The following is a 27,999-nucleotide window of genomic DNA, read 5'->3' on the forward strand; positions in this document are numbered from 1 at the left end:
TGTACACTAACAATCAAACGTTTGGTGGACAATTGATTAAATTGATCAAATATTACAGTAAAGATTGTTACGTTGTTGAAATGTTTATATTGCAAATAAATGCTGTTCTTTTGAAATTTCTATTCATCAAAAAGTCTTAAAAAAATGCATAACAGTTTTCACACAAAAACAATTAAGCATCACAGCAACTGTTTTCAACATTTATATAAAAAAACGATTGAGCACCAAATCACATGATTTCTAAAGGATCATGTGACACTGAAGACTGGAGTAATGATGCGGAAAACTTCAGCTTATATATATATATATATATATATATATATATATTAAATATTAAAATATAAAACAGTTATGTTAAGCTTTAATAATATTTCACAATATTACTGTTGTTTTAACTGTATTTGAAGAGTTCCATTTGAAATTTGAAAAAAATGCCATTTGAAATTTTCTTCTAAAATGATCATTTTTATCAAGATTGTATATTTAAGTTCAGTAATTTCACTTAAATGGCAATGAAGATTACCTATTAATTGTCTTCAATTAATAGGCAATGAAGATTACCTATTAATTGTCATTTAAGTGAAATTACTGAACTTAAATATACAAGCTTGATAAAAATGGTCATTTTAGAAGAAAATTTCAAATGGCATTTAGAGGCTTTTGCATCTGAACTCTTCATTTTTGATCAAATAATTGCAGCCTTGGTGAGCATGAGAGATTTCTTTCAAAAACTTTTTTTTTTTTTTTTTAAATCAAACTTTTGAACAGTAGTGTATGTGCAAATAGATGTAAATAGCCAGGAATGTTTCTTTAAAGATCAAAACATCATCTAAAAAACAAGATTTAAGATTGCAGAATTGTGTGAATGAGTGTGTGACAGTTGGAGGGACAGTATGAGACCACTTGATTTTTATGAATGTGGAAATGTGTGTGTGTGTGTGTGTGTACAACAGGTGGCATAATCACTGCAGGAGCTTAGCAGAAATGGTGTTATCTCATGCCAGAAAGAGCCAGGTCAACATGACCTGCACTGTACCATCTGAGAGACCACAGAGCGCCACTGAATAAACACAGTACACAAGTTGCCTTAAAGGATAAGTTCATCCAAAAATAAAATTTCCAAGAATGAAAATGATCCCATCATTTACTCACCCTCAAGCCATAGGTGTATGTGTCTTCTTTCAGCTGAACACAATCAGAGTAATATTAAATTAAATGAACTATCCCTTTAAGAGACATGTTCCAAAACACTGTGTGCTGTCTTGCTGCATAATCTCTATAGCATCCTAACAGAAACTGAGCCTCATAAGTGAACAATTTTGAAAGTTTTACATGCGAAGCAAAACCCGCACACTAGAGCTTGTCTCAAATGATTTTAAAAGAGTTTAGTTTTAGCATGTTGCCATTGTTTTGCCTTAGTATTTTTGTCTTGTCTTCCAGTACAAATATCGAAATATTCGAAAGTCAAGATACTTTTACTTGAAATGCAAAATGAATTAAGGCAATCAGTCTAATTTTCTGGAAGAAAGGAAAAATAATAAATCAAAATAAGTGACTTTTTGCTCAAAACAAGAAAACATGTCTGCCAATGTGGTCAGAAAAATAAATGTATTTCAAATGGGGAAAAAAGATAATTTTTCTGAGCACAGAGGCAGATATTTGTTCTAGATTTAACCATAAACTCTTAATTTTAATTAATTTTTCAAAAAACAATATGGCGAGATTTACCAATAGCTCGCGGCAGCGCAAACCCTCTTGTGCCGTTTAAAAAATACTTTCAGGATTTTATTAAAGACATGCAGGAATAAAAATTGCACAGGAAAAGGTTATTTTTGCAGCTGGCCTTCTTGCAGATGCATTTGTAGGAGTTTCCCTTTCAGAGGCAAAATTTATATGAGGAGTGTATTTAAATGAATCATGCAAGGTGATTTACTAATGTTTGAACTCGTCAACTTAATGGTATTTGTGCCATTATTTACTGCCCAGAAAAAAAAGCATGGCTTAGACCAGATGCTAATTGGTAGATGCATTGTGCATTACGGAAATGACGTGTTCTTTAATTTGCACATCGTCAGTAGATCACGCGCAGTCAGAACTTTCAACTCCCATCGACGCTTTTTGGAAATAAAGCCATCATGCTAATTTGCCCCGTTTAGTAAATCTGGCTCATAATACAGTATCTTAAGACATTTTGTATTTCAAGAAAATTCATCTTGATTCAGGAATATTTAGATGTTTGTACTGGAAAATAAGACAATTTTTTTTTTGTATTTTACATTCCCATTTTCTCCAGCAGTAAAAGAAAAAAATCTGCAATAGCATTTCTATGAATTTTCTAAATATTGAGAGATTGTCAAATTCGCCATCACTCCCACAGCTTGTTTTATTAGAAACTCTCATGCAGCAAAATCAACTAGTTTTCTGTCATGTAATTTGTAACACAAAGTATAGTGTATATAAATATAAGAAAAACTTTGCTAGATTTACTATGTTAATAAAACATGTTCTAACAGTCTGTGAAAAGGTCAGATTCCAATCAGAGGGAGCTAATTGATGCATGTTAGCATTTAATCAATTATATTTAAAATTGACATTTTGCCCACCATCTATTTTTTTTATCACTGAGCTTATTGCAAAGCATTATGGGATTATATTCTTTGCAATCAAAGGGCAGCATCATAATTAAGTTGCCAACATTTGGAACCTTAAAACGCTCCCTAGGTCGGGTTTTGGAACACAGCGTGACCGCATGCAAGCGCAAAGCCAGTTCTTGAGCAAAAAGCAAGCTAACTTTACAGCTCGCCCTGCCCTCACACACACACAGTGATGCCTGAAATAGCAGCCGGGTTCAAGGCGGTCCATCATAGCGACAGACACCTGTTCATTAGGACCATTCAGCAGGGAGGCAGGGGAAGTGCCTCCCTTGAACACATTTCCCTTTAAAAGAGGATTAGCACTGAGGGAGCTCTCGATTCCAGCTGTCATCGGTTCCGCAGTGGCATCTGGATCAAAAAGCAATCTCATTTGAGCTGGGAGTGCCGTGATTGGTCGCAGAAGACCCTTGTTAACCTTTGAGTGACAGCTTTAAATCCCTCCTCACATTTAGCACCACCCCATACATCCAGCTTTCAGAAACGCACATTCACTTTTCAAATCCGTAAGCAGATGTTGCAACATGAACCTAAACACAAACAATCAAGATAACTAACGTGTAAATGCCAAATGAAAACTGAAAATGGGGCAAACATAAAACGCTGTCAAGGTACAACACTAATTTGTGCTGTTTTTAAAGGGATACTCCACTTTTTTTGGAAATGGGCTCATTTTACAACTCACCCAGAGTTTTACCTTTTTTGAATCCATTCAGCCGACCTCCGGTTCTGGCGGTACCACTTTTAGCATAGCTTAGCATACATAATTTAAAGCGGTGGTGAACTGAGAAATCAAATTTTCCTTGAGCTTTTGACATCAAAGAGGTCATCATATTATAAGAATATCCTGTAAGTTTCAGAACTGAAAACGTCCTTGTTAGTCCAATAAAAGCTTTTATTTACACCAGCCTCTGAAAACGTCTCGTTTTTAAAAGTGGGGAACTATGACGTCGAAGGGGTTAAAACACCACCCCCGCAGAAGAAGATCAACACCTACTTTAACACGGCCGGTTTAGCCCCGCCCACCGATTCGCGCATTACACGCATAGCTAACTAGCCTAACATACATGCCTACCTCGTGATGACAAACCGGATCGATCTAACGAGCAATACAGAATATTGTGCAGTGCCTGGTTGTGGAAGAAGACAGTCTCTGCATAAACTTCCTCTGGATTATGGATAAACTTTATTTTTAATGACGTTCCAGCTGATGAGGTAAAACATCGCCGTCTGTTCGCTTCATTTCACTGAGGATTGTTTTGTAAACAAGACTGGATTTGCAGACCGATTAAGAGTAAAGAACGGTGCTGTGCCGTCTATATTGGAACATGTATGGACATGTATTGGTTGAACATGTATGGGCGAATCCGGTTGCCATTTGACAACATTGGACGTTTTCCCCCACGTACACCGACGGGTGAGTGAAACTCATTATAATATGCAAAATTGTTATCCACTCACAGCAGTGGGCGTTTATTTCCAAGTCTTCAGTGCGAGACGTCCATAAAAAACAGACCGTTTTTCAGGAAGGCTCACAACTTGGGTACAAAATAGCCTATTACTTATTCATTTTGATGTTTTTGAATGCAAAAACCAAGCGAACGTCTTAAGTTGACCTCAGACAACAATATAATAACATTTTAAAAGCCAGTTCATGACCCCTTTAAGTGCACAAGACCATTAGCATTTCTCCGAAAAAAAATGACCGAAGGGTTTTGATATTTTTCCTATTTAAAACTTGACTCTTCTATAGTTACATCGTGCACTAAGACAGGCGGAAAATGTAAAGTTGCGATTTTCTAGGCTGATATGACTAGGAACTATACTCTCATTCCTGCGTAATAATCAGGAAACTTCACTGCCGTACCATGAGTGCAGCAGGCACGATGTTATGACGCAGTGCCTGAAAATAGTCCCCAGCTTCCAACGTGACCGGGACTAAGTTTGTGTAGTCATCGCGTAATTATGGAAGAGTCAAGTTTTAAATAGGAAAAATATTGAAAGGTTGTCATTGTGGTTGTCAAAAGTTAGTTGAACGTGACGTGTTATAATCTAAACCTGTGGTTACTCTGCTCTGTATATCCGTATTACCCATGTGATGTGCTGTTGTCATGCCTGTGGGTGGGGGGAGGATGAGGGATCTCTTAAGAGTAAGTTACAATAATAGCCAACATGACTAACAATAGAGCGGTAATGGATACTCCAGTATTGTTGGAGAGCGCAGTTTCCTGTCTCTGTCCAGAACAAGCCAGGAAGTAAGTTAAACGCTGTCAGCGTGCTTAACACTTGTGTTAATGTGGCCACAAACACACACACACACTAAAACAACTGAGCCAAAAAGTCATTAGTATGGTTACCAAATCCGATCGGATCAGTCAGACATAGGACACCTATCATTTCCCAAAGAAATGATATCCAAAGTAGAATCCATCCTACATGAGCAGTCAACCATCACAGCAAAAACAGGCACGCAAATACACATGAACCACAGATTTAAAGCAACAGAACACCCATAAACAAAAAAAAGTCTTATCATTTTAACATGGCATCCCATTAGCAACCTTTCACTGATTAAGATTGGAAGAAGAGTGACCGACTAAATGAATCCCTTTAAATGTTCTCTTAGAGTTGAATAAGAGTTCAATATTACGCCTTTAAATTGATTTTGTTTATCACCTAAAATGTAGGAGAATCCTAATAATTAAAAAGCACCATAAAGGCAGCATGTAAGTGTAAGGGATCCACACTGGAGGTACGTTGTAGAGAGAACCCAAGAGCAAATTATTACAAACAAAAGCAAACTAAAGTATGGGGTGGCATGAACTCAAAACAAAAGCATAGCGTGGCATGAACTTAAAGCAAAACATAAACGTGCCCATAAATCTACCAAACAGTGGTACAGTTGAACAAAACTTCATAAAGACAATAATGGCAAACATACATGTGTACATGTGAGGACTTAATACACAGACTAATGACAAGACAAGGGACACCCGAGAACAATGAACAGACGATTAACCAATGACAAAACACATGACAGGATCACAAGACAAACTGGGACAGGCATGGAACATGACATGAACATGAAACGTGACCGAGACCAGACCAAATCGTGACAGTAAGTTGTCCATAAAACTACGAAATTTGGAAAACTATGAGGGTGAGTAAATGATGCCAGTATTGTCGTTTTATTCATTTACTGTAAAAAGCAGTTGCCATTCCCAAATGTTATCTTTCTTGTAAAAATAAATCCACATATATAAGCTCTCTTTATTTATCTCTGTTGGAATAATAAAGGTTGTAATAACCAAAAATGAAGGTTCAGTCACCTTTTACCCACTCGCAGAATTGCAGAATACAAACAACACCAACATTGGTTTCTATTGACTTCTACTGTACGAGCATAGTTTTCTGAAAATATCTTCATTTATGTTCTACTGGAGACATGAGGGTAAGTAAAGCTCTCAGTGCTGCTGTCCAGGGTGCTGAATCTGATCTTACAGAGTCACAGACCAGCACAATCTAATCTCAGACTGACCGCCCACTGACCATCTGATACATGTCCACCAAAATAGCAAGAGCTGCTGAAATAAACACTCACAATTCCAGTGTCCAGATGCACAAAGTTAAACTGTTTACAGTCATGTTTACAGGTTAACAGCTAGGCTGTGCAACATTGCGCATTTCTAGGGAAGAACTAGTCACTAGACAAGGTTCATGGCTTTGTGCCTTTAAAGAGATACTCCGCCAAAAATTGAAAATTCGGTCATCATTTACTCGCCCTTAAGTTGTTCCAACCCTGTATGATTTTATTTTTCTTCAGCTGAACACAGCAGATGATATTTTTAAGAATATGGGTAACCAGACATTAATGGGCCCCATTGACTTCTATGGGGGAAAAAATACTATGGAAGTCAATGGGGCCCATCAACTGTTTGGTTACCGAGATTCCTCAAAAATATCTTATTTTGTGTTCAAAAGAAGAAATTCATACAGGTTTAGAACAACTTGATGGTGATTAAATAATGTCAGATTTTTTTTCATTTCTGAACATTGACAGAGTTCATTGTTTATCTTTTAGTCTTTTGTGTGAACACAACTATACTCAAATAACCTAAAGCACCAAGCAGAATTATAGTTAATTATATATTATATTATATTTTATATAATATAATAATAATTAATAATAATTGTATATAATAATAATTATTATATTATAGTTATAGTTAATTATTATTATGAATTATTATTATTATAGTGTGCTAGTTAGCGTGTATATATAAACCAACCATTTCAGAAAGAACAGGTACTAAATCTCAACAGTACAACCTCTAAATAAACAAGCTGCATGTGGGTCACACTGTTGATATTCCATGAACCCATTTGTTTTTAAAGATAAGCAGATTTTCATCCTATTATTATAGAGATGGTAATCCCCTGTGTGGCCATCACAGGAACATGTGAGCTCACTAAATGCATGTCAAATTGTGTATTTGATCTGATTAGATATTGCATAAACAATGACAGGGGGGTTTCCTAAGCAAACATCAAAAGACCAACTGAGAAAGTTGGTAGCACCAGTTCAACCAGTGGAAAAGTTAGTCTGGAGCCCTGGAAATATATATATATATATAAAAAATATCACAGTACAGTTTTGAAATGCAGCCTTCTTGACTTGTTTCAAAATCATTAAAAAATCCTACCATCCCCAAACTTTTAAACTGTAGTGTAGATAAACACTCACACCCCTTGCTTCTTCTACCATTCCCACAATCCCCTGCAACTGCAACACAGCTCCCATTGAGAGTACATTGCTCACTCCATGCTAGTGGACACTTAAAGTAAGCATCATGAGGACCAAACTCCAAACATAACTCTAAAAAGGCAACCCGTTCGGTCTAAACTCTAAAGCGATGTTTAAAGTATCACCCGAGTGTGTTTGACATCTCTTTATCAAACAGTAATTCTGTGGCATCATGGGAGGTGACTGCTGCCTAATGCAATGTGATCTGACTGCTAGTACTTCTACTAACCCACCAGAGCAAAGAGAGAGCGACTTCAGTCCAAAGCTATTTATAGTCGTCCGTGAATAACGTGAGGCTCTTCAGGATTTGCATGCAATCAACTTCAGATGAACCGGTGCCACATCACACTCTCACATTTCTGCACTCATTTCGACTGTCCAGCACACACAAGACCTGCTTCACTACCATTCTCTTGACATGCTCAAAGAAGTCAACAAAGTCATTTCACTTCTGGTGTCTATCGGTGTGCAAATGAGATTTAAGAGCTACAGAAAACAATTACTTCAATTTCATTAACTTCTGCACTCTAAACTATTGTATCAGAAGATTTCTGAATATTGTGAATAAGTCATGTGAACAACTTTTATGGGGCTTTTTGTCATTTTTGGAGATTGAACATGAGGGTAAGTAAAGGCCCGTTCACACCAAGAACGATAACTGTAAAGTAGGGCTGTCAAACGATTAATCGCGATTAATCGCATCCAAAATAAAAGTTTTTGTTCACATAATATATGTGGGTGCACTGTGTATAATTATTTTATATATATAAATACACAAACATGCTTGTATATATTTAAGAAATATTTTCATGTATATTCTGTATATAGATTTAAATATAATTTATATTATATATAAATATTTAATATATAAATATTTTTTTTCTTATAATATACATGCATGTGTGTGTGTTTATATATATATATATAAAATTATTATACACGGTGCACCCACATATATTATGTAAACACAAACTTTTATTTTGGATGCGACAGCCCTACTATAAAGATAACTATATAAGCGTTCACACCATCGTATGAAAATGTTCTGTTTATAATGAGGCATCTGTAGCTTTAAATGCTCAAGCTCTTTAAAGCAGGATGGATTTTGATTGGCTGTCGTCAATTGATTGGCTATTTTAATTGTTTATCAGCTAGGAAAATTCATTCAGAAAGTGAATCCAGAGATATCACTCCTCTTTATCATTATCAATATAGTTGTGGTGTGGACTATTTTTAGAACTGCATTTGTACACTGTAAAAAAAATATTTTCAAGATTTGTTACAACTTTTTTTCTTTTGTCAAATCAACTTAAATAATTTATTTCGTCCAGATAACTTATTATTTTGAGTTTCTGATGATTAAATCAATCTCCATTGTATTATTAACTCACTTTTTCCAGTTCAATCAACTTAAAATTAAGGCAACTTACTTACTTTTTTAAGTTAAACCAACAATATTTTTTACAGTGCATGTTCTTAGTGTGAAAAGCTTTAAATGTTGTCAGAATTATTATTTCCCGCTGACTCTCTTTAAGTAGTAGCCTGTCTGTTTAAGTAGACTATGGGGTTTTACAGAAACACAAAGACTCTACATGTCCATAAATGTAAAGCAAACTGAGAAACATAAAGGCCGACTGGTTTAAACGCTGCACACTCTCCATGTTTCCCAGTGTGCCGGCCGGGTCAGTATTATGCAATAGCAGGGCAGAACTGTTGGGTTTCTCAGCGCTGTGACGTAGCGCTCTGTGTACTATACTCACGCTGGGCGCTTCCGCTGCACAGGAAACTGGCTGACTTCTGATTTACTCATACACTGCGTATCACAGCATGTTAGTTTGAGGTCATTTATTCTGTTTTACTGATGAGTCAACAAATGTTTCCTGGATCTAGTGCACACATAAGCATACAGTGTATATCTACACTCTTAGGAAAAAAGGGGTTCTATATATATGAAGTATAGGGTTCTTTACTCAACTCCAAAAGAACCTTTTATGCTAAAAAAGGTTCTATAATGACAAGAAAGAACCCTTTTGGCGCAAAGATTCTTTATAGGCTATTATTCATTCATATATAAAACTATATTCTGCAGAACAGAATTACAGCATTAGAGCATTCTGCATAACATTTTGTAGTTGTAATTAAATTATTGTTTATTAAACTGTTGTAGCAACTTAATATCACATTTCAATCATGCTGATTTTTGGAGGAGAAAAACTGAAATGGCACTCTTCGTGTGATATTGATTAACTACATAAAATGATATAAATATAAACATTTTCTAACCCCCATATCTTGAACTTTCTGATTATTCACATGCATTCATAAATACATTTTAGGGTCTTGATGTTTGTCAATAAAATGAAATACTTAATCCAGAAAGGACAAAACAAATATATATATATATATATATATATATATATATATATATATATATATATATATATATACTGTATATATATATAAAAATGAAAGTCAAAAACCCATTTTTAGTCATACCTGGAAACAAATCCTGGACAAATAGGTTATTTGGACCGTTAGAGTTGGAAACATCTTGAAAAGAAAATTCTTTTTTCACATAAAGTATTATTTTTTTAAAGTAGGCCATGGATTTACATTTTATCATACATATTTCAAAGTTAAGGATTCATTATTTTGATATGTGCATTGCATTAGCTTGCAATGTATAACAGTTGATTAGTTTATTTTTAACAAAACACAATATATTTTTCATATGAGCAGAAACGGTCTAACTAAAGCTTATTATTTGATGTCTATTTTATAGTAAAAACTTTATAATCTATTTCGTCTGTAACAGTAGGCTAGGCATCTGTGCGTTCGTTCACACACCCGATTCATATTTAAACAGTCTTTTTGGTTTTACAGATCAGTATAGAACAAATAGAAAGCTATCTTAGAAGACAGCTATACTGTATCAAGGCTAATAAGGCAGCTCACTAGGTTTTGGAACAGAGCTAAAAAGACACACCCTCAACTTTTGGTTAACCAACACTGCTGTTTTTACAAACCAGCCCACCATTAGCATCGCATATGCCAGCTAGCACGCTAATGCAAGACGCTAATGAGCAGGACGGAGCCATTTGGAGTGTTTTCTGCAGTGTGGATTGAGCCTCACTGCAGCTCGTCCCCCCGGGGGCGACAAGATGTGTGTGTGGGGGAGGGGGTCTCACAGAGGTTTTTACATGGTAGCGAGGGATGCCATGTGTACTACAATTCTGGTCACAACGTTCCTCACTGTTGGAATGTACAGATGGATTTGAGGAGGGATTCCTGTGTGAGTACTGACAGGAAATGATTTCAGTGTGAGCAAATGACAGTCTCAGCCTCATCCATCACACCCACAGTCCAATCAGAGACTGGCTGGTGCATAAAACTCAACTGGCAAACACTAGAAGCAAATAGGCAGTTCCAATCAGGTTGACGCCCAAGAGTTGTGGGTCCAGGGTCTGCCTCGAAAACAAATGCATGTTCATGCAATGTTAAAGGTGGTGAATGTAATTGTTTTGCCTGTACTAAAGCATGAAAATACCATATGTTTGCAGATATTTAGGAAAAATGCTAATGTTATTCTATTCCGTGTCGGGATGCATGTTTTTGTTTTGGACCGAGTCAACTTGAGCACACTAAATTTCACAGGGTGATACAGGTCTCGCTCTTACCCATAGGCCTCAGTGATCCCAGAGGGAGAGGGGCAACCCCCTGGACACAGCAAATCTGCAACAACTACTCTCTCTCTCTCAATGCAATCGCTCTCCAGTCAAATCTCTTAACCATCCTGTCTCTTTCATTCTCTATAAACACCTCCCTTGGCATGCTCTCACTCTCAGCAACTAAAACTCTCCCTCACTCTCTCACTGGATTTGTTTCAATTTCGTTGTGGCTCATCCAGTGAATATGACAGGAAGTTGGCAAGCACTTCTACAGAGGCCTTCTTCATCTCTTCATTCTCCCAGGATTCCCTGATCTGGCTTCCAGCCACTGTTGTGTGTTTATGTTTATGCCTCTTTAAAAATAAAAGGAACATCCTGTGGCCGTGCTTACGCTGAGATTTATGGTGCAACCACCAGGCTTAAAACTCTCATTAATGTCCAGTCAACCTGCTTGTTCTCCATTACCAACTTGACTAGACAACATCTAATTCCAGAACCATCATGCTAATGAGCAAATATGATGCATGAAAACATCCTGTGAACTTTGTTCCCAGTGCAGAAGAGCTTTTATTGAAACTAAGCTACAAAAACGGCTCGTTCAGAACTTCCACAAAATCGGAAAGATGCTTTAACACAATTATGATTGGCCACATTTCCCAAGCATCATGGCAAGGAGGAAGTATGACAGAAACTATCTATCTGTCGTATCTATTACCATACTGACTAATTAAGAGTATAGTGGTCAAATCTGTCAAATCTTGTGCTTTGCAACCTTCTGAAAGGAGCAAAAATCAGCCTGGGGTAAGCTGAGATTAAGCACAATCTATATTTTTTATTTAGAATATATACAAATTTATGTCTTTAAAGGTCCCGTATTATGCCCCTTTTCACAAGATGTAAAATAAGTCTCTGATGTCCCCTGAAAGTGTATTTTTTACAGCATGTTTCAGAAAAACGCACTGTTTTAGTGTGTGCCCTTTAAATGCTAATAAGCTGCTGCTGCCGGTACAGGGGGCGGAGCTTCATGAGCTCGTGCTCAGTCTCTCAGGACAATTTCATATCACGGAATGGTGATAATATCAGAAACTCTCAGTAACGGTGTTCATTTCGAGTCGGACAATAATGCCGACAGAGTCAGAGTGCTGTATAGAGATGGAACAGGTATAGTTTAGTAGTTTAATTACGGTTATTATAACCTATTTGTCGTCTGCTTGCATGTATCCATTATTTATTATAATAGTTTCGGACTAGAGCCAGACCGATATATCAGCAGACCGATATTATCGGCCGATATTAGGCATTTTCCAAACTATCGGTATCGGCAGTTATAATGGCCGATAAATGAATATTTCAAAAATAAAATAAAAATGGACGAAACACGCTTGAACCATGTCATGAGTGTTGGAGTAGTATAGTTTGTCCACCAGAGGGCACTCTACACCGTTCCTGTTGGCAACACTCGTTGAGTTGGTCACGAGACATACATTGCTTGAATAACAATTAAAAGAACATCCCCATCAGTTCACTTAACTCAAATAAGCATGGCAAAATTTGTGACTATCATGTCCAGTTTCAAATAAATAAATAAAATATCGGCCGATATATCGGAATATCGGATTTTAAAACCCAAAAATATTTGTATCGTATCGGCCTTCAAAATCCTTTATCGGTCATGCTCTATTTCGGACCAGGTCCGAATGATGATCAAACATATCCTGATGAGTTTAATAAAGTTTATTGTACATCACACAAAAGATGAAGTGTCAGTTTTACTTCAGAAAATCACCTTAAGAGCTGAATAAACACAGTAATAAGAAGTTCACAAGTTGAGGGAGCATTCCTGTGGGCGAACGTTAGGAAAAAAAACTGTTCTACTGACGTGATTAAAGAAGGAAGTAGAGGGATGTAGTCCAAATGGGCCATAAATAAAATATCTTTGAGCTTTATAATTTTACAGATATTATTTATACACCAACAACAACATTACACACTAACTAAAGTTTGAAACATGGGATCACGAAGTTTGTCAAGAGATTTAAAGCATACTCTGATTGAATCCGAAGAATGACAAATTTGCGACGATATGGTTTTGGGAAACAGTCAGGACCAGCAAGTTGATTTCTAATTGATTTTAAACAATGCATTGCACTAGTTCAGCAGCGAGATGTGTCATTGTACGGGAAATACACCCATGTTTAGTTCCTATGCAGTTCATCGCCAATCATTACAGAGAAAACAACTGTTTGGTTCCAATCATTCTTCAAAATATCTTCCTTTGTGTTCAGCAGAAGAAAGAAACTCATACAGGTTTACAACAACTTGAGGGTGAGTAAATGATGACAGAATTTTCATTTTAAGCTAACCAAAGATTATCTGAGAACTACAGCAGGGTTTGGGAACTGAGTTTTTAATTATGCAAATTATGATGATATGACCCTTTTGAATAACACAAATGAAGGCATGGCCTTGTGGACCAGCGATGAGAATGTGATCAGGCCTAGAGTCACATGACACGGGCAGCAGCTCTGCACATTCACTGTTCAGTATAAGTAACAGTCAGGGGCCAACAAGCCGCCGTGTTGTTGTGTAACTCTACACCGGCCGTTTGCACACTACTCTAGAAAAGATCAGAGGCCTCGTGACTGCGTCCACACTGATGCTAACCAACCATCACCCTCCCTTATGTGACATCAGCACATCCCTCTCGCTCTCTCCAAACTATGAATGGTGGATGTGAGTTTAAGAGGGAGGGATCAAGTGACTCACCTAAAGCACACACACACCAGCAACGAGGTGGCATTCGGCTTTACGTCTGTGACTCATGTTTACTTCACTTATTGCACGGAATCGGCCCTATTTCCATGCTGCAGTGTTAATATTTACCTAATGATAGAAGCACGTCTCCACACCCTCACAAAAAAAGTCGGTTGCTCATATTTCCTGTTTGAATCATAGAGTTTGTGCATATACATTTATTGCTCACTGCTACCAAATCACTAGCTGGGGGAAATCAGATAAGTCATTAACCAAAATTAGCCTTAAAAATATTACCTTATTTTGAGAGGCATTAAGAAATTGCAAACATAAACATTTTCAACTAATCACTGACTTAACGCTGATCAACTATATATTTATCACAAAAAAATACTAATAATAATAATAAACAAATCAGGTCTTTAGATTAAAGAAACTAATGTTCATGTTCGTTTGCATATCGCACTATAAATTGATGTGTTTTATAACATGTATGTGTCATTACCAGCGTTGAGTGTAACGCAATACAAGTAACAAGTTACATAATCAAATGACCTTTTTTCAATTACCTAAAGTAACATATTACTTTAAAATTTACAACGAAATAAAAATGACAAAAATAAGCAAAAATGGATTCACATTTTGTGCTTCTTTTTTGTTTTCTTCTCCTGCATGTTATTCTTCTGCAACCCAGAATGTCAGCCGAGCTGAAGGGTTTGTTCGAGCTGCGTCTTATACTGTACAGGCGTGTTTTATTCACTTATTTCACTTTTGGTGTGAAAAGGTCTTTAAATTTGCCAAAAGTAGAAGGTTTTTTTGTTATTAAAAAACAAACAAGCAAGCTCAGCCGATACAAGAAAAATTTATGCAAAATTACATTACATAAAAAGTAACGCAATTAGTTTGTTTTTTAGGGAATAACCCAATATTGTAATGCAATACTTTTAAAAGCAACTTTCCCCATTTATATGAATCATTTAATTCATATATACATAATGTTACTTTGACAGAAGGTAGCCAAATCGCTTCATTTTTCAAGCAATGTTTACATTTTATGTTGTTACTAAAATGTCACACATATAGGGGAGCGCGGGGCACAACGTAACGCGGGGCTAGTTGTAACACACTTGTTTTAAATACTTACACGCATGACGAAACTTGGTGTATTCACTAGTTGCCATTTAAATATACAATACAGAGAAAAAATTGCGCCAAAATTCCGAAATCTTTGTAAGATATCACTGAACATTTATTTAACCATAGCAAAAGTACATTTCTTAAGTTAATTTTTCATCTCTATTTTTTGTGTTTATTTAAAATTAGACAAATCTGATATTATTTTAATCTCCAATCTGTTGTTTAACAGTTGATATAGTTCTTTAATGCTTCGCTAACTAGCAGAAGACACTAGTAGGGTTTAAACCCCAGTTGTGCAGTTGGGGCATGTTGTAACACTGCGTTACAATGTGCCCCTATTAGAAATATGCTAATATATTCTATACTTTTATGAATTCTATTGAGAAAACAAGAGAAACGTGTAAATAAAGACTGAGAGTCAATGTTTAATGTCGATGAGAGTCAGAAATGATTAACTATTATTTTGTTTTGAACTATGCTAGCTGTGTATGGTGATGTTACAATGTACCCCACCTATGGGGCATGTTGTCACATTTCACTTCCATTCTTTCAGGGTAAATCAAGAAAAAATTATACACTGTATTAATAAAACAAAACCACATAATTTTACTAGACATGTGGTAAATTAATGTGGGGGAAAAAAATCTCTAAACCCTAAGCAGATTTACACAAACTAGCAAAGTCAAAAAGTGTACGTCTCTCCCCTATTTCTCTTATGCAGTATAAACAGACCTTTATACATTATAATATATAGTTGGCTTAACACTGTAAAGAGACAAAGTTTCTAACAAGTTAAAATATTTGAGCAGTCCCTGGCATCAAAAAAACCCGCTTTATTGAACCATTTTTTCCAGTTCCTAAACATCCGCAAACATGCCTGAGAACATATTTCTGGAAAAATCCAGCCAATAAGGGAATATAATAGCATTTAATTAAAAAATTCGCAATTATACCGAAAACAACTTTAAATTTTCCATGTTTCAAGAACCAGAACGGCATTGAATGGGTCTGTAAGCCAGTGGACAGCGCCGTCGTGCTGAAATCTCTGGCGCCGCAGCCTCAACGCTCGGGTCAAAACAACATCAGATATTCACATCGATTAAACCGCAATAGCGTGCTATTCTACTATGAGCTGTCATTATGAACTGGAAACTTATATTAAGGCAAAATGGCGCATAATACAATCCCACAGCTGAGAATGAAGCATAGGCCTGATCTCCATATGACTAATAAACACAAGTGTGATTCTAAACCTCCAACACACGGGCTCAATGTTTCAAATCCAACGAGGGATCGTTCACACGCCTCATTCCCTCTCAATCAGCTCGAGATATATTTCCTTTTCACATATAGATTCCATAAAGCTCTTACTTCAGCATGGACTGCTCCTTCTCCTCCTCTTTCTTCTGCCTGTCCATGACACCGAGGATGATCTTCCTCTCCTCCTCGGTGAGGTGGCTCAGGTCCGGCATCTCCGGCAGGACAGGCCCGCCGTGGAGCCCGGCTGGAGCAGACATCTTTACACGCCGATGCTGAAGAAGATCAATAACCAGACTTAATCCATGATGAATGCAAGGTCTATTTGATCAATCATCAGTGCATTTTTGGTTGCTCGGGAATCAAAGCATTATAATAACCCACCACAGCAGCATCTCTGATGACCGTTATGGTGTTTTACAACACTATGGCAGAGGTTAAGTTATTATACAGCTATTGCAATGATAACAATGCAAGCCCATAGACTATAAATAAGGTAGATTTTACAGCATTAGATCAATCATTCTATGAGCAATAGAAGAATGGATACAGCTGGTCCATTTAAAGGTGATGGCTATTGAAATTCACGCAATCCTCTTCCTCAATGCAAAAAGAAAACGAATAAAGCATCGATGCATTATGAATAAAATAGCAGATCTCTGATGTTATTCCAGATCTCAGTGAGGATGTGAAAGCGCCTCTTGCCTTTTATTTGGCCATCATCCTGTTCAATCCTGTCTAACCCATCGCTGTCATCGTCCTGGAAAAGTTCTTTTGCATCTCATAATAAATGTTTGCTTCCCTTTTGTGTCCCTCTGCTCCGGTACCTCGCTTTCCTCCAGGTTTGGTAATTCTTGAAGATATCCCAAACACACAAAAATGGATGCAGCGACAGAGAATCCCAATTGGAAGAGTGTGGGCGGAGCAAAGATGCCCGGCGAAGGCTTTACCGTTTTACCAATCGTGCTATGGCGAGGGCTTGAATGTTAATATTCATGATGAAACGTTCGATTTGGAACGAAACTCGACGTCAGCACGGTATATTTGATATTTAAAACCATTTTGTTCGGCATTGGAACGGATGCACTTGACGTCAGCGTTGCATAATTGATATTCAGGAACTAAATATTTTTCTCATTGAATGCCAGGAAATGATAGGTAGGCTATTTGTAGATTATTAAGTTTCCCATGATAAATAATAAACAAAACAACTTTCCCTGACATTTAATAAACCTTCTAGAATAACGCCGAACAGAAAGTGACAAAAACAATTTGTTTTGTTTTCCTGTACACCACATTGACACGTGAACGATACATTAAAATTAAATCTTCCAAAATATGTTTAGCAATGATGTTATTCAGGTACCAAAACAACACCAGTGGAAGATAAGAACTCATCGTCAGCATCACCATCAGCATCAACCAATGAATATTGAAGTTTCAAGACCTGACCATTGGAAGGTCATGATGACACAACGTCAGTATGACCTTATGAATATTCATCTAAACCTTTGCCATAGTAGGACTCAATTTCATTGACAGCCAGTCGAAAATCAAAGGGAAAAAACGGACTGGAATCTTCATTCGAGCAGGATGGATCAGCCATTTCTAAAAATAACCTCAGAAGGGCTCCTTGCAGACTACTAGCAAAGACCAATAATTCGTGAATTCATTACCACCTTCATAGAATTATACTACATCCTTTTAAGAGATGATAATGCTCAATTATGTTATAAACGGCAAATTAAAACATCTAATTCATTTAAATTGAGAGCTAAATAAAGCACCACACTTAATTTAATCTTAATATTTATGTTTTAATGAATGAAATATAACCGAGATGATTCCTGATTTATTTTACCACAGCAAAATTTAGCATGACCATCAAAATCATATCAAACATTACATTATGTAATTCTTAGAGCATTAATATTTAAACTAGGGCTGTCAAACGATCACGAATTATCACATCCAAAATAAAAGTTTGTGTTTACATAATATATGTGGGTGCACTGTGTATAATTATTTGTATATATATATATATAAAAACACACACATGGCAAGTATATTTAAGGAAAAAAAAACATTTATATATAAAATATTCATATTTATATATATAAATCCATATACAGTAAATACATGAAAATATTTCTTATATATATTCATGTATATATATATATATATATATATATACACGCTCGTATATATTCAAGAAATATTTTCATGTATATACTGTATATGGATTTATATATATATATATATATATATATATATATATATGAATATTTTATATATAAATAATGTTTTTTTCTTAAATATACATGCATGTGTATATTTATATATACACACAAAATAATTATACACAGCGCACCCACATATATTATGTAAACACAAACTTTTATTTTGGATGCGATTAATCGCGATTAATCGTTTGACAGCCCTAATTTAAACAAAAAAAGTATTTGTGATGAAGAGCCACTAGCCTCGAAACATCATCGTGAGAACATAAAATAAATATTTTTCTATTTTTAGAGCTGTGGTGAGCCAACTTTTCTTTCATTTTATTTTTATAAGTGGTCGCGCACCCTCATTTAGCTTTATTGCCCATTAGATTCAAATTTGTGTTGAATCTTTCCGGAACATACATTGCAGGTACATCAGTCTCTTGAACATCCAATGATAATAAGTTATAAATTACATTACTTCAACCAAAGCAACCGGTTTCTGACTATATTTATTCCTTACCCTCAATTTCTCATATCCTTTGGCTTGCAATGACTGTAACAGTTTTAAATGAGTGCAGATTGACATGATGGGATTACAGACTAAAAAGGTGAAGAGTGTCTTATATCTCATTAGAGCATTAAGTCTTTGATAGGATGAGAAACCGCACAGGTTAGCTTTAGCAAACAATTATACATAACACAAACACCAACTTATGAGAACAGAGAGACAGCATTCAGCAATCTTACCATCGCGATTATTGAAGTCCACCATCAGATTTCTGCTTTTTTCAAATGCAGCCCGCATATCACCTACAAAATAAACTTGTCCAAGGTAAATTTATTAATTAATTTACAAAAAGATAATAGAAGGTGATGGAAACACATTTGGAACAGTCCTGCCCCCATTTACATCAATGCAAAGGGTACATTGAAAACATCAATATTCACAGATGAAGACATTGTTTTTATTGTTCATATTCAACCGATTATAAAGAGCAATTCTAGTATGATTTCCATGCCCAACGTGGCCATGTAAAATTCTTTAGAAATATGCAGCAGTATGCTGAAAGTTCTTGTATGTACCACAACAAGATTTAGTATGGAAGAGCGGCCAAAGAGTGGAATATTCCGGAGCGCGTCCGTGTTCGGAGAACAGAAACCCCTCCATCGAAAGCACTTCTTTAATTCATCTCTTACTCCACAACAGCCACCACATGTTTCTGCTTTTCTGTCACCAGAGGAACAGATCCCGGCTTGCTGTGTTTGCGGACGTTTTGTTCCCTAAATCACACACACAGAAGCAAACACAATCAGAATGCCGATCAAACTCAAACACAGATTCATTTCCTTTCACTGTCAATACAATGGAGCCAAACGGCAAAAGATGCAAGTTGAAGAGTCATTTCTCCAAACAAGCCTCAGTGAACATGTTGAAACGGTTTTGGTATGTAATGCAACAGTGTTTACGGATGCTGCATCCTTGAGTGAATTATACCTTTAAAGCTATACTGTGTGATTTTTACCCCCATCTAGTGGTGAAAAGGTATATGACCATCCATTTCTGTTCCTCTCAATTCCGATTTCGTGGTCGTGGTCAATGTAGTCCAAGATTAACATGGCTTCCAGTTCGGCCTCGTCCATGAGTGTTAACTCAAACGTAAACGCGAAAGGCGAAGCTTGAATTAACGGGTATGTCCCTCTTTGGCTAATGTACTTTCAAGATGGAGGGGCAACATGGCGACCGACATTAGAAGCCCTTACCCGTATGTATTTTCAATGGCATATTATACACTCACGAGAATACTTTATAACTTGAACAAAGTAAACATACATTAATGAGCACATATATTTTTGAAAGAACTAAGTGTTTTTAGCTAAGAATAAACTAAAAGAGTTACACAGTGTAGCTTTAACTCCGTTACAAAACCTGGATCAAGGATTGCTCAAGATAAACATCAGCACCGTCTTAAAATTTGGTGAAAGGAACTTACTTCCTGCGGCGGGCTTCTTTCATTTCCCGCTGCTCTCTCTTCTGTTTCAGGACGTCTCTGGGCAGGTGACGGTGACGGGCGATGCGTTTCACCTGTGGGTGGTGCTGGAATTTCTCCATCAGCTTCTTGTTGTAGTTTGCGGCAGCTTTTTCTCTGGTTGAGAGCTGTGAGCGACGAGAATTGTGTCAATGGTATATATTACACACACACACACGGCGTGCAGTGATGTTCTAAAATGAGACTTTTCTTTTTAATAAACTAAATGTAAATTCAAGTCCCATGGCCTCCTTTCACGTGACTTTCCCCCATTCATTCTCTGTCTGTTGAGTCTGTTAAAACTCAATGTGCTCAGGGGAGGCACGAGAGACGTGGCGTCCTGCTGTAACTTTACCTGTGGTGTGGTGTCTCTGTTGGATAAGGATTCAAACTCTTGATTTATACGCTTTTTAAATGTCACATTTTGTAATATTTGCATTTTATTTTTGTTATTTTATCATCCTATTTTTGGCCTCCTCTGAGGAAACGCCCCTGATACATACACACACACACTTGGCTGAAGTAGAAAGGATTCTGCTATGGGCCCAACCTGCTTTCTAACATAAAGTATACATTTCTTCTACATGAACAACTTCAGTAACACAACAGTGGCAGCAAAAATATGCAACATCTTGAAAAGTGATTTAGTTTGGCAATCGACAGAAAGCAGCAGTTTTTTTTTTCAGTTGAATAAATGCACAGTGCTCCTCATCTATCTCTATATCTCTCGATCATAAAATTTCTGCGGCTCCCGGGCTTTGGCGCGTCTCCTCCACACCCCCTCCGAGGGCTTTTATTCTAATTAAAAGCAATGATTTTCTCAAATTCAATTTGTTTAGGCCAATCTAATAGCTGCTGATGCCATCAGAGCACTCGGGAGGAAAATCTGAAGGCCTGTTAACTCTTATTTATGAACTTCTTGACAGCATTTACATGAATGAATGGGGGGAGGGGGGAGGGAGGGGGAACATGACACTGTGGTTTCCATGGAGACATCCCATCATAGAGCTATTGTATTTTTTTAGTCCTAAAAACCAAGCGAGTTAGCATTTAAGCCATCGGATCCCTCTGGAATTTCAATTTAAGTAAAATAACACACCTTGAAGACACAGTCACACTTTGTTCTACAACAAATTACATGCATTCAAACCTCAAATGTCAATTTTAAATGAGTTGTTTGCGAAAATTGCGAACAAGTTGCAACAGAAGGACTACACAAGAATGGATGAATACTTATCCAATGGCTTTTACTGTAATCAGTGTCCTTACCTAAAAACTATTAAAAACATTTTTGGTTATTGATAAATAAAGCTTTGAAATGTAAATATTAGACAAAAAACTTGTCTAATATTTAAACAAACAAACTGAGATAAGTTTTAAGTTAATTAAAATGACTAACTGAAATTAAAAATAAACTAAACAAAAACTAATTTTAGAAGTATTTTTTAAGTCAAGTCAAACAGTGGCAAAAGCACATGGCAAAATTACTAAAACTTTAATTAAAATGAAAAAGGAAAATATAAAAAGCCAATTCAGAATATTAATAAAAACTATCATAAAAGTATATAAAAATATTACTTAAGTATATAAAATCAGATGTTTTTCACATTTAGGATTGAAAATATTTAATTGTCGTATAACATGGTACACTACAAAAATCCCAAAGGTCCTGAAAATGGGCTTCTATCTCTATCTCATACACACACATACATATACACATACACATATATATACACACACACATATATATATATATATATATACACACACACACATATATATATATATATACACACACACATATATATATATATATATATATATACACACACACACATATACTGTATATATATATATATATATATATATACACACACACACACATAAATTTACTTATGTGCAAAAATATGATACTGTGATTGTAAAAAGCCACTTATAGAGGCTCAACTTAAAAAACGGTAAATGTTCATATTAATATAGTAAAACGGGAACTCGATCTGATGTAAAACAAAAACATACCAGAGCCAGCTCCAACGAGCTTCCAGACATAAGACTCTTGATTCAGCATCTGCTCCTTTAATTAAATACACTCATGTGCCTGATAGTTTAATGTCTCCATTATTTTTCCTGCTTTAAGTGATTAGCTGATTCAAACTGCTGATAACTGCAGTGAGTGTCTGATCTCTTTAAGTGAAACGCATCATGATAAATCGCTCTCTTAAAGTCCGGCGGGAGCCAAAAACTTGCCAATGCTGGACCGCATGAGCGAATCAGATGAACAAGAGCTTATACGAAATGATGGGTAGAAGAAACAACATTCACCTGGAGCAAAACCAACCTCTGCCTCAGCAGAGCAGAAACCGCTGCTTCCACATGAAGTTTATTCAAAGAGGCCATATTTAACAGTTATGTAACAATTATTTCTGAAATGTCTTGCCTTAACACAAAGATCAAATGCAATTAAAAGGCTGAAACATAATTTAGCCGAACCGTTCAGCATAAATCTATAATATTTTTTGACAGAGGGCAAAACTTGAGTTTCTTATAACTATATATGAACCATAAAAGAGGCACAATCTTAAAGAACATATATGGACATGTGCGGATTTCCTTGTAAGCAAACTTCACTTTATGAAATAGGTGTAGGCACTTTGGGGCACTCTATTACAAGAGTTGCTTTGACAAGAGACATAAAACTCTAGAGCTTTTCCTGGCCAGGTTTTAGACTGCCACAGAAGTGATTTGTGGATGTAATTCATTTTAAGTGCTTGGCGGGGTGACCACAGGGCCAAATGTGGCCCGTATTAACCACCTGAGTGCATTTGCAACAAGTGAACACCCTCACAAAACTCTACAATCAAGGATGAAACCTGGAGTCAGTGAGTTAAAACATATTTTGGGTCTGTAATGGGATCAAGCGCTCACCAATCCGAGCTTCTCCGAGGCATTGGCCTTCCACAGCCGAATGTTCATCTCGTCGGAACCGCTCATGACGTATTTGTTGTCAGCCGACCATCTCACGCTGATGACATGCTGCATACGTTTGGTGTGGTACACCTCCCTGAGGATTGTGGGAAATTACATGTAATGCCAGAAATGTTCTTTATGTATTGAAAGTCTTTGGGATGTGCTAGAGGAGACTTCACAGTGTACTTGACCCTTGTATTGTCAATACAAGAAAGATTTGGACCAAAAAACAAAACAAAACATGGAAATAACCAATAAATATGCCACTTTATGAATTAAAGACTTTATAAAAAATAAATCTAATCACTTTCTCCCGACATTATAGATCTCCTCACTCCACTCACCTGCTGTGGCCTTTGTCTTTCTGAAAGATGCGGATAGTTTTGTCAAAGCTGGCGGATACAAACTCCCTTCCAGTAGGTGAATAATCCACATCCAGCACAGCGGACACATGATCCATGTGCACAACCACGGGAACATCCAGATGCCTTATGTCATAAGTATAAAGGCTGTGGAAGAAACAGAAATAGATGACATGATTTATTTACTCTCATTTAATTTTTAATGTAAAGGTTTACACTCAAATGAACTCACTTGTAATCTTCATTGGCGCAGGTAAAGTAATACGCTTCCATTGGGTTCCAGCAAAGTGTGTTGCTTCTCAATTGCATGATAACCTGAAAGTGTCATTTCATAGTAGTCATAAATGGAATTATTCAGCCATGCAGATGAAAAGTAAAAGTTGTGGGTGAAAAGTAAAAACACTGCAGGAGCAGACCTTTCGGAGTGGTGCAGCTTCTCTGGTGTCATACAAGACTATACTTCTGTCTGATGCGCAGCTGGCGAGAAGTTCGGTCTGCAAAGGACAATGGGACAATTTACTGGTGATAAATGAAATTAAAGAAATGTGTGGCATTTGATGTCTAAATTACTCAATAACTTCCATAAACACCTTGGGATGGTAAAACCTCCCTGTTTTGCCTTATAAATCATTTAAATCATTGTGAAAAAATACACTCCTGAGCAAAAAAACTAAAAAATGGGCATGGAAAAAAAAAATGGGCCATGCCCAAAATGGCCTAACACTAAGCTTTTCATTGTCTTAACGACAAATTATTGGTCGGGAAATTAGCAAAACTCAAGCAAACGCATTACTTTAAAAACCACTGATGTCTCAAAATCATCAAAGACTGAATTAAGTTTTTGGCAGAATATGGGAAGTGTGTGTGGGGAGCCTTTTAGCTGCTGGTGTTGGTGAGATGCTTCACTGTGAAAAGTCATTTATGAATAATTATGAATCATCAGATGTTGTTGTTCAGCAAGACAATGCTCCAGCCCAAATTACAAAGACAACCAAAGAAATGTCTTGAGAACAAGTCCATCAGACTCATGTTTTAGCCTGGTCCGGACTCCAAGTCCAGGTTTGAGCCCTATAGCGAATATTTGGTCTAACATTAAACTCAAACAAACTTGGAAATATTTTTAAACTACCAAAGAACGGGGAACAACACTGACTCTTCCTTCTGTAAAAAACTGTCTGCAAGTTGGGAAGGCTATTCTGTGGCTAAGTTACTTTATCTACAGTATTTTTGAATTCTTGCTTATTTCCTGAGCAATGATTTGTGATTAAGATCTAAAACACCTCTAAATATTTAGCAATTTTATGCTTGGCTGATTTTTTGTCAGGGAGCATATGGTGAAGGTCCACAGATTTAAACTGCAACTAAAGGGGTGGTAAAATGCCCTTTTCAAAAGATGTAAAATAAGTCTTTGATGTCCCCAGAGTGTGTATGTGAAGTTTTAGCTCAAACCACCTCACATATATTTTTATATAGCATGTTAAAATTTTCACTTTTTGAGGGTGAGCATAAATGCACCGCTTTTGTGTCTGTCCCTTTAAATGCAAATGAGCTGCTGATCCAGGCACAGAGGGCGGAGCTACAACAGCTTGCACTCACGCAAAATTTCACAAAACTTTTAGCCTTTTATGTTCAAACTGGAGTCCGACAAAGATGTAGACACCATGAATTTATGTAGCTTATGTGTAGTTATCTTCTAGACATTGATGAGCATATTCTGTCTTAATAATCTATAAATCATGTTCCAGGGGCGGGGTTTATGTAAATGTTAGGGTTTGTGATGTCACTAACCTGGGAGGAATGTCATGTACTCCCTACCAGCCGTTTGTTGTAGTCCTTAAAAAGCAATTTGTTAAAAAGCAAGTATCTCCCTTTGCTTTGAACTTTGAGCGTTGTAACTTTGCAGATGTTGTTTATGCTCAAACAGCAACATTACACACTAACTAAAGTCAGAAAAGTGAAATCATAATCACCCACCCCTTTAAGTTGAATTAGTTGCTCACCTCCACAGGGTTGTAGCGGACGCAGCTGAAGCTGTCCACACCCCAGCTGAAGGAGCGGATGGGACTGCTTCTCTGCTCATCCCAGATATCCACAGTCTGCCCACAGGTTGCGAACGTGCCCTCCCTTTGGTGGTGGTCAATGCCAGTGAACACCGCCTGTGAAACACATCAGACCTGTTAGAAGTCTAAAGTACAGAACCTGAAAAGCATGTTTTTTAGGTTATTAAGGGTGGGCAATATACCAGTAGACAATATTAACTGGAAAAATCAGTTCGTTCTCATGTTACGTTGTTTTAATTATTCTGATTTCTTTTGATTATTTTAATTTCTTTTAAGTAAAGCACTTTGAATTACCATTGTGTATGAAATGTGCTATATAAATAAACTTGCCTTGCCTTGCCTTCCGGAGCACATTTGACTATCAGCAAGAAGCAAGGTTTGTTCTCACACATGTTGGGCTTCTGTTGATCGTCGCTGATCAATGTTTATATGTGAATTAAAGCCTAAATTCAATCTGTTCATTTTATAAAAAAAAAAAAACATTGAGTCTCTTAAGAACATTTGGACTAAACCGCTCAATTCATATGAATTAGTTTTTTACGAAAGACTAATTTTGCCATATGCATGTGCTGAGTGTGAGACGTGCTCATAAAGCACGGGAGGCGAGTGCTTTTTGCCGCCTACTTGGGCTTAGTGGGTTTAATACACATTTGTGTGTCAAAATGACCGTCTTTGCAAGTAAACAGACAACTTTGTTTTAAGTGAACGTAAACAGGTTGAGAAAACGCACAAGTATAGTGGATCCGTGCATTTGGTCTTAAAGTGACAGAAGCCAAATAAACATGCTGTCGTTGTTGTCATTAATGTTGACCGAACAACATTCTTTTTTATATCTCACTGCTCCTAAAATCATTTTTGTAATTTTAATAGGAATAAATGTATATTTAATTTACACAGAGAAGGCAGTGTTTTTTTATACATTTGATTACTTACAATTTAAGCAGCTTCTTTTTTTTTTTTCTAGAGCTTGAATTTTTTTTAGGTTGGTCCATTTCATTTGTGTCTTTGTTCTATAGTATTTTTGTTGTTTGACAAGAATTGTGGTGTATGTGTGTGTATAAAACACTCAAAAAAAGAAAAGCAAGCCGAAACTGTACCTTCCCCAGAATTGTGTTAATTGGTTCCTCCTGAACTCCATATCCTGGTGCTTCCATGTTCCACTGTTTGATGGTCTTGTCATCTCCTACCTATTTCACAGAATCACATAAGTGCACAATCACTTACTAACTGGATCGTCTGCTTCTGTATAAATCAGGAAGAACATTGAATATACAAGATGAAAATACCGTGAAAAAGGATGTGCCACAAAAGCGGGAGCACATTCCTCGTACAAATCCTTCATGAGCCTGGACTGTCCTCATACACTCCCGCTTCGGAAGGTTCCAAACTTTCACCTGTCAGAAAATAATCAAGAATTCACTCATACATCCCAAATTTAAATGGTCATTTGCACAAAAGCAAAGTGTAAGTTCATTCCATGCACCCCTGCTGTTGTTGTTTACTGTATTATTGAATGTTGGGTGTGCACGTTGTTCTTGTATGCTAACTGTAAACATCTTGACAGTACATCCTCAATTAAAGAGGCTAATACCAAAGTAAAGGCTTTACCTCCCCATCACAGGCACCAGATAAGACTGTTGAAAGACTTTTGGAGTGTTTGACGATGCAGCTGATGCCATCTCTGTGCCCATCGAGTGAAGCCACAAAGGGTTTGGCAAACACCCTCTCAAGTTTAGTGGCATTCAGGGCTCTGGTATATTCTCTGGGCACCTCAAAAGGATGTAGGGTAGGGTCATAGTTCCTAGGCACTAGATAGGGAACACACTAAATTTAACATACTTTCCTATTACACCACCTTCATATTATCACTTCGTGTTTACATACCTCTCTGTATATCTTTGGTTGTCTCTCGAACATAATCGTCCGGGTTTCTACAAAGCACTTTAACTTTCATCCCACCTTATTATAAGATTCAAACCAAAAAATCTTGACCAGATCTGCACATAGACAGTAAAAGGATCTGCAGCGTTCAGAAAATGTAAGACCATGCGTTTGTATGACGTAGCGCGCACGAAAATGACGTCACA

At 36.7% G+C, this 27,999-nt stretch overlaps 2 protein-coding genes across 36 annotated transcripts in view; both read right to left on the reverse strand.

Annotated features, from left to right (window-relative positions):
- The window catches only part of rims2a (regulating synaptic membrane exocytosis 2a), a 188,248-nt gene extending 171,050 nt beyond the window's left edge, over window positions 1-17,198 (reverse strand). For 18 of the 35 annotated variants that reach the window (XM_089117958.1, XM_089117956.1, XM_089117944.1 and 15 more), the window contains exons 1-2: window positions 16,977-17,198; window positions 16,386-16,546 (exon numbers count right to left, since the gene is read on the reverse strand). In XM_089117958.1, coding sequence (XP_088974084.1) covers window positions 16,386-16,531 — 146 coding nt within the window. In that variant the 5' untranslated portion in view covers window positions 16,532-16,546; window positions 16,977-17,198. The remainder of the gene's footprint in view (window positions 1-16,385; window positions 16,547-16,976) is intronic. The other 17 variants (XM_089117965.1, XM_089117959.1, XM_089117954.1 and 14 more) reach the window with 3 other exon arrangements.
- Window positions 17,199-19,314: 2,116 nt separating this feature from the next.
- Window positions 19,315-27,994, reverse strand: dcaf13 (ddb1 and cul4 associated factor 13). Its single transcript, XM_039650620.2, has 11 exons — window positions 27,797-27,994; window positions 27,521-27,720; window positions 27,199-27,306; window positions 27,010-27,099; window positions 25,853-26,008; window positions 24,269-24,346; window positions 24,085-24,167; window positions 23,835-23,999; window positions 23,449-23,584; window positions 20,488-20,651; window positions 19,315-19,777 (listed from the first exon to the last, which is right to left on the reverse strand). Exons 1-11 carry the CDS (start codon window positions 27,864-27,866, stop codon window positions 19,690-19,692), a joined length of 1,338 nt encoding a protein of 445 aa, XP_039506554.1. The 5' UTR covers window positions 27,867-27,994; the 3' UTR covers window positions 19,315-19,689.
- Window positions 27,995-27,999: the final 5 nt, after the last annotated feature.

Source organism: Pimephales promelas, chromosome 12 (genome assembly GCF_988280905.1).
Source record: "Pimephales promelas chromosome 12, fPimPro1.hap1.1, whole genome shotgun sequence".
NCBI classification, from domain to species: domain Eukaryota; kingdom Metazoa; phylum Chordata; class Actinopteri; order Cypriniformes; family Leuciscidae; genus Pimephales; species Pimephales promelas.